Source organism: Danio rerio, chromosome 4, assembly GCF_052040795.2.
Source record: "Danio rerio strain M-AB ecotype USA chromosome 4, GRCz13ab, whole genome shotgun sequence".
In the NCBI taxonomy this organism is placed as follows: Eukaryota; Metazoa; Chordata; class Actinopteri; order Cypriniformes; family Danionidae; genus Danio; species Danio rerio.
Genome location: NC_141024.2, coordinates 12,349,497 through 12,358,107, shown reverse-complemented (window position 1 = coordinate 12,358,107; position 8,611 = coordinate 12,349,497). Strand labels below are relative to the sequence as shown.

The window sequence follows — 8,611 nt, the reverse complement described above, 5'->3', positions numbered from 1 at the left end:
CAAGTCTGGTGAAGAACGGTTCCAGAAAGCAGGTCAGACAAAAACAAAAGCCAAAAAATTAAATAAACAAGTAAATAACAGGGTGAGAATGTGGTAAAATCTGAAAACGTGGTAAATTTAGGCAAGGTTCTTTTCTTTTTCCGGATTGCCTTTAAAACACTATCGGTTGGGTTTAGGGAAGGGTGTTGTTGGGAGGATCGGTCGGTTGGTCAGTTGGTCAGTCAACAGCACATCGGTGGATTCTCGCAAATGGCACTCGCGAGAGAAATCTCAGTACCTCAAATTTGAAATACTCTGTTGTATTTGGGAAAACAAAACCTGACAAAAAACATAGCTCCTGGGATGTATTTAGAATGTATTTAGGGGTACATTTTCAGAATGAGCCTGGGTTGAAAAATTACCCTATAATTTACTCACCCTCAAGCCATCCTCTGTGTATATGACTTTCTTTTTTCAGACTAACAGACTAATAGTTTAACATGGTATCCCGACTTTTTCATTCTGTATAATAGTGTTTGATAGTGGCCTTTATTTTGAAGCTTTCAAAAGCACATAAATCCATCAAACTAAACCACACTATGCTAAGAGTTAATGCATGTCTTTAGCAGATTAATGTGTTTATTTATATCAAGTTTTACGTTTTGATCGATGTGTTTTTGTAACAAAAATATTTTACATTCTGAACTCAAATTACTAACTTCGAGTGCATTTATCAGCAGCCAGAAGTCATCTATTTGAGTTTGTAATTTAAACATAAGAAATAATTTTGTAGCAAAAATGCATTGATCAGCTTTGTAAGACACGTGTAAACCTCCTGGTGGCGTATGTGTTAGTTTTATGATGTATTTATGCACTTTTTAAAGATTCAAAAAAGCTACCCAACACTATTATACTGCATGAACAACCAAGATAATATTTATAAGTACACTGACTGTTTATATGACAGAAGAAAGTGGATGGGATAATTTTCATTAGGGTCAACTTAAAGAACTTTTTTTTTTCTCCATAACATGATGAACATTTCCACGGTGTGAAATTTTTAATCAGTGCAAGCTTCACCTGATATTTATTTGTATGGATTGAGCTCTATGATCTCTTAAACTGTTCCTGGACCTGCAGTAGCACACACTGTGGATCTCATCTGAGCCTCGTACAAGTCCAGCTATTTAAGAAGTTTCATCTGGATCTGAATGAACTGGATTTGAATGTTGTGTTTGGGTGTCCCAGGATCAGGTAATCTATTTCTCTTTTGTCCCATTTTCCTAGTTTTGATTTTGAACAACTTCTGATTGGTTCATCTCTGATGAGTTTCACTGTATATAAAGTGATTAATTACAATCAACATTAAATGTATAATGTTTTTTGTTTAGTAAGCATATATGGCTGCTTTCCTCTCATAATATATGGCTGTCTGGCAGTCAAAAGGATAAAAGGGCCCAAAGAGTCAGAACTATAACAAGAAATATGAGTTGCAGTTTGCTTGTAGGCCTGCAAAGCCAAGCATAGCTCTAGATAATAAAAAATAAAACTGCATGCAAATTACTTAAAGAACACAACAGTAACATTTAATTATGGTTCACTAACTGAATGTAACATTCACTTTTCATAAAATATTTGCAGTTTTATGCACGTTTGGGCTAAGAACGTGCATTTATAGATGTGACCAGCAGACGTCAACAGTCTAGACTCTAGATAGAACCATTCCAAATAGTGAATCATTTTAAGCTGTAATCGATTCAATTGATTCAAAGTTTTGAAAGATTCATTTCTCACGGTACTAAGTGGAAATTATTTGTAATAGTATTAATTTTACCTTGAAATACTTACAAACACACTTGAACAAATTCTGTGCATGGTTTACATTCCCTGCTTTATAAATTAGTTTGCTTTATGTTGGAGTTGGGTGATCAGCCCAGTAAGACCGAGAACTGCTACTCTAAATATATATATATATATATATATATATATATATATATATATATATATATATATATATATATATATATATATATATATATAATTATTATTATTATTTAAAAGAAAATTATAAAAAAAATATCCAAACCACATACAGGCTGGTTTATGTAACAGAGATCGCCTCCTAGCGCCGAAATAGTGAAACGTCAAAATGATTCAAAACAGTTATGTCGTATCGAGTCCTCGTTACTGAAGATTCGACTCGCAAAGGTTTCAAAGCTCAACGTAATGACGTCACTAGTATTTCGCCCTCTCCAGGAAGAGCTTGTCACTTTGACAAGGCTGCTAACTTTCTAGTAAAGCTATTATTAGCCTGTAAGTGTTATTATCATTCAGTGATACTTGACAGAGTACCGTAAACACCACAGGAGAAAATGTCTTTCATCTTTAACGTGAGTAAATTACAATAAATTAAACAAAAAAACTTGCAGAACAGTCGTCGTGTTTTATGCAAAACGCAACTGTATTTTCGACTGCAATGTCATATTTGCTAGTTTAAAATTATATTTCATCGCATTAAATGATGCTAACTGCATTGGTAGTTTGTTGACAGTCTGTTTTGCAAACAATCGTCAGTTTGCTTCAGCCTGTGCAGAACACACCCTCAATAATTGATCCATGGGTGTTTTCGGCTTATTACTGCATGACTAGTGAATGTTTTAATGTCCTCTTTTCTGTGTGTTGTTGTAGCTCATCACTGGTAGCTGTCAATTCGTGCTTGATTTTCTCCGAAGACTCTTTGGTTTTAAGTCGAGACCAGCCATCACCCTTGAAGATCCCGATGTAAAATACCCATTGCGTCTTGTTGACAAAGAGGTGTGGTTGCTTCAAAACAATATGTGCATAATATAACATTTCTTAAGTATCAGATGCTTTACATCCCTCTTTCTCTCTTAAGATTATAAGCCATGACACAAGAAGATTTCGATTTGCTTTAAAATCACCCGATCATGTTCTTGGACTTCCTATTGGTGAGTGTAATGTGTATATATATGCAAATACACCCTGCAAATATGTATATTATTATTGTACACATACCTTTAATATGTTTATATTTACATTTAAAGGTCAACACATCTACTTGTCTGCCAAAATTGATGGCAACCTTGTGGTGAGGCCTTACACGCCGGTGTCTAGTGATGATGATAAGGGCTTCGTGGATCTAGTTGTCAAGGTATAACATTCTTGTGTGTATATAATTAATTAATATCATTGTAAAATAAAAAGTTTTTTTGGAGGTTTAAATGTTTTGTTGCCTTATTTATTTCAGATATACTACAAAAATATCCATCCAAAGTTTCCAGACGGAGGCAAGATGTCCCAATACTTGGAGAGCCTTCGCATTGGTGACACAATTGATTTCAGGGGACCAAGTGGACTGCTGGTTTACAAAGGCAAAGGTTTGTAGTCAGCTGAAAAAATGTAGACAGTATTGAAATCCACTCAGTCTGAGAAAGCTAAGAAAACATCTGCTTAAATTGATGTAAAACCTGAAAAAATGACTGCATATGAATAGACTTAATATAACACTTTATTTTAATGGTCTATTTGAGTATTAGTAAACTAAATATCTTAATGTTGATACTTCTCCTTTAACAGACTTTTAACTGACTATAGGAAACTTTGCAAGTACAAGTCAACTTACGCTAACCCAAACCCCAACCTAACAGTCTACTTATACTCTAATGATAATTAGTTGGCATGTAGATGCAATGTAACTTTAACAAACGGACCATCAAAAGAAAGTGACCCTAAACAATGACTTAAATGGATTGTAACAATATAAAACATTTTTTTACTGTATTGATATTTCTACAGGATCGTTTGCAATCAGGCCAGATAAGAAATCAGACGCTGTGATAAAAACTGCTAAACATGTTGGCATGATTGCTGGGGGAACAGGTGAGCACATGGTTCCTACATTTGAGTTTAAGTTTGGAATGCAATAAACATTTAACTGCAGCACGGCTGTCCAATCTAATTCACCATAGTGGAATAAGGAAAACCTCTATAGTGGTGATCAGAATTGACAAAATATAACACTGGTGTTATTATTAGTCACAATTGCAAAAAGGAAAAGTATACTGATCAGGTGAGAAAGGTGTCAAATTTGCATTTACTTCCTCAGCCATTGTTTGAAAAACTGGTTAGCACCACTTTGAGAATTTTTCTGAAGGTAAAAACATTAAATGAACATGTATTACTACAGTGTAATACATGTGTTGATTATTTATTTGGGTAATAAAATACAACCACTTTGAATTGCAATATAATTAACTGTGGAAACCATAGCAGTGCAAACCATGATAAACATTCATTCATTTTCTTTTCGACTTAGTTCCTTTATTAATCTGGGGTCACCACAGCGGAATTAACCGCCATCTTATCCAGCATATGTTTTACACAGCGGATGCCCTTCCAGCTGCAACCTATTACTGGGAAACATCCATACACACTCATTCCCACAAATACACTACGGACAATTATATCTTACCCCATTCACCTACACCACATGTCTTTGGACTTGTGGGGGGAACCGGAGCAACCGGAGGAAACCCACATGAACACAGGGAGAACATGCAAACACACAGAAACACCAACTAACCCAGCCAACTTTGTTGCTGTGAGGTGATCATGCTATCCACTGCGCCACCGTGCAGTCAACATTGATAAGCAGTAAAATATATATATAAATCACAATTCTGATTGGACGAATGTGCAATTCGCTAGGAGCTCTGGTCATTTAATTTATGCTGCAATTAATTTTAAAATATTTAGTTTGAATTATTTTAAAGACCCGTGATTTAAGCCCTTCACTTGTTTCACTACTGGATAAATTTGAGTTTTTGAATGAATTTCAGAACCTCTTTTTGCACACTACTGGTGTGTCTATATAACTGAGACTGCATTCATTACCACTGCTACTTTTAAAGTGTAATTTACTCTATTTAGACTTTGTTTTAAACAATAAATAATGATACTGCTAGACTGAAAAGACTAAAGCTATTTGCTCATACCTCGTCTTTATATATAAATATGTTTTAGGCATTACTCCCATGCTCCAGATCATCCAAGCAGTCATGAAAGATCCAAAGGATGACACAGTGTGTTACTTACTCTTTGCAAACCAGGTGAGTCCATTTTTGTTTCCGTCTTTAAATGCATTTCTGCTTTAAAGGTGCAGTAGGTGATCTGCCAAAATGATCTGCATTTTATCTTTAAAACACTGTCCCTCTCCTGCCGTCCAAAGCCACGCCTCCTGTAATCACAAATGCGCACCATAAAGATGACAGTAGACAACCCACTAGATCATGACATTCGGCAGTTAGAAAACTTTAATATACTTTACAACATTACAACTCTAAACTAAAAACTGTATTATATCTAGCAGACAAAAACTGTATCATATCTCCCACGTTTTCAGTTGTGTAGCAAGCAAAACTTGTCATAATGTGCGATATTTCATGCATGCAAGGATTGCTGGGCTCTCTCTTTCACGTGCTTTGTCCTAAAGCGACTACTGTATGCTTAGTGGTTGCCCGGCGTGGTGCAGGATTTACACTTATTACCAAGCCATACTTACATGCTATTTCAGACTGAATATTCAGAGTAGCATGGTAAACAATATAGGAGCAGGTTGTCATTGTTCAAAATTAAACCAATGTGAATATAAACCAACTTGACCTCAGTAAAGCAGGCTAGGTGGAATAGTGGCATTTAGAATTATGGGAATTATCGGCCGACAAACTTAATAGGATGAGCATTTTTTTTAGTTATTGCCTCACCCAGAATAGAAAATACATATAAATAGATTTAAATCATTAACTTTAATCAGTACTATTGGAATGTGAAGAGACTTTCAACCAGCACAACAAAAATGTTTCTGTAGACAATCACCTACTGCACCTTTAAAAACAAAAATCAACACCTAATACATTACCATTACCAAATATGTTCTGTTCAAACTGAGTGTAGTTCCTATGCACAGTGTTTAAGTATCTAAAACTAACAATTACACCCACTCACTGCTCTTTTTGTATCTTTAAACAGACAGAAAAAGACATTCTCCTACGCCCTGAGTTGGAGGAGATCATGGCCAATCACCCGACACGGTTTAAGCTGTGGTACACCGTCGACAGAGCACCAGACGGTAACATCATGACTTATGCTGCCTTCATGTGCTGTCAGAATTCTCGAATATGAGCTTCCTAATCAGAAATTGCATATTTATGACTAGGAAACTCTCTAGATATCAGAGTTTCTCAATATAGCAGGACATAAACATTAAATATGGAAGAGATCAGTTGCTGTACTTGTATTTTAATTAGTTTTTTACAATAATAGCTATGTTACCTTATCTTGTCATTTTAAGTTTTGTGGTTTTGGGTATTTGATACATATGCATGATACATTAAAATATCTTAAACCTCAAAAGCTAGATTTTAGGCTTTAAAAAGTGTTGAATCGACAGAAATATTGTGTTGTAGGTGTTAAATCGATTTCCTTCGTTCATAGCCATTATGGCCATTAACACCCATACAATCACCAAAAATTCCAATAAAACGTTTAACTTTTTATTTAAATATAGCATTTAATTGCTTTCCTCACAGTAACATGTGTTTTAAAAGTTCTCCATTTATTTACTGCTGAGGATACTGACCTTACTTGACCTATATTTTGTATTATTAAATTATTATAATCGTATTATTAATTTATAATAATGTTTTAATAGGGCAAGTGAAAATCTTTTCCAACTGGGATATTCAGAGAAAAATCCTTAATATTTAGCCCTGCATAAATCAAAAATTTAATTTATAATTGTCTTAAAAATGTCTTAAAGACTTGAATTTCACTCTGTAAAACCAGCATGAAACCCTGTATTATTTTAGTCGTTTTTTAGACATTCTACATTTCTTTACAATAAAAATGCCAATGTCACAATTGGTGTTTTTTTTAAGCTTAAATTATTTTTCAAACCATCATTTTATTACACTGCCAACATTCTGAGAACTTAATAAATGAGGGTTTGTTGAAATATAGTTTTGAAAATTCAGTGGTTCGCCAGTAGAGGGTGACAAACACTTCAACCAGTGTCTATTGGTGCATTTTCAACATTTTGACGCGTTTTATTGCTAATTATCTCATTAAAATTACATTTTTAAAAACAGCATCGTGACAGCACTGTGCAGCAGTAACATGACTAAAAACAAATTCTTTTCATTTAATAGATGAGTAGATTCAAGCGCTTGTATTTGTTCACAGCAAACCAACTTTCTGTTTGTTTCAAGCCGTTATTGTTGATGAACACGGAACTAATCTAATTCTCGTGATAGGTTGGGAGTACAGTCAAGGCTTCATCAATGAAGACATGGTGAGAAAGCACCTTCCTTCACCCGGAAACGAAACACTCGTCTTGATGTGTGGACCTCCTCCCATGATTCAGTTCGCCTGCAACCCAAGTCTGGACAAGGTGGGCCATTCCAATGACAGGCGCTTCATGTTCTAGATGGTTCTACAGGGGAATCATCTGAAACCGAACAGATTAAGCTTTAACATATTGCAAATAAATCCAGCCAAGCTACTACCTGGCTATTTATATAGTCCAAAAGAATTGGAAGGGTGCAAAATATATGAGCTGTTTACCTGAGAAGCCTCCGCATGCAGAAATCTGTTATTGCCAATCATTATGTGTTTTATGCCTTAAAAGCAAACAAAAACAGTTGCTTTCATTATGTGAGCAGGTGATGTTAGAATGAAATCACTCAATATGATTCACTTTGCTTTATTTATGCATCTTAAAAAACACCTATATTTGTGGATCATTATTATTATTTTAGTTTGCGGTGTTGCACATTTTTCCATCAACAGCAACAAGCTGTTTGTTAAACAGACAAGGTTTCTGTTCATTAGTTTTACACTATGCACATTACTGTAATCTTGTGACAGTGGAGACTGGTTTTCTTCCGTTTAACATGTGTATTTGTCTTTATTCTGGTCCATCACAATAGTTTGTCTCCCTTATCTCAGTCAGTTTATCAGTCCGTTAGGGGAAAAATGCAATTGGGAGTTTGAGATGAGAGAAAGAAACTAACAAAACACCAACAACCAGATGGTTATCTTTGTTAGGCTGAAGTGAACAAATCAAGATGTCATCTAACAATATTCAGTCTGTCCTTTGCATTAAGTGCCTTTCTGTCAACACAGTTGCATTAAGTTTGATTCACTTCTAGTCTATCATTCCATACAGGTCATGCTCATATTTTTATTCCACTGCCTGTTTGCAGTTCATGTTACTTGTGTGCATGGACAATAAATAAAAATATTTTGCTATAATATTACATTAATCAATAAAATATAAACTTGAGTTTGCATTTCTTCTTGTTTAATGTGTTATTTTCAATTCAAGATGCAGAACTGCTCATCAGCCCCTAAAAATGAGCTATATTTGTGTTGGCTGTTTGATATAAACTTGCTTAATTTCTGACAGAATCTGCGTTTTTAAAACAGACCATATGTATATACAGATATGCTATTCATCCACTTCAGACATGTCTACACGTTGACCATCCTTGGAAGTGTGTTAATGGTAAAATTTAATGTGTTTTCCAAGATGCCACAGCACTGCAGAGCCTTG

General features: G+C 34.9%; 1 protein-coding gene across 1 annotated transcript; it reads left to right on the top strand.

The window, feature by feature from the left end:
* The first annotated feature begins 2,244 nt into the window (after positions 1-2,244).
* On the top strand, positions 2,245-8,348 carry cyb5r3 (cytochrome b5 reductase 3). Its single transcript, NM_212685.1, has 9 exons — positions 2,245-2,369; positions 2,668-2,793; positions 2,876-2,948; positions 3,045-3,151; positions 3,248-3,377; positions 3,796-3,879; positions 5,023-5,108; positions 6,028-6,127; positions 7,311-8,348. Exons 1-9 carry the CDS (start codon positions 2,352-2,354, stop codon positions 7,481-7,483), a joined length of 897 nt encoding a protein of 298 aa, NP_997850.1. The 5' UTR covers positions 2,245-2,351; the 3' UTR covers positions 7,484-8,348.
* Positions 8,349-8,611: the final 263 nt, after the last annotated feature.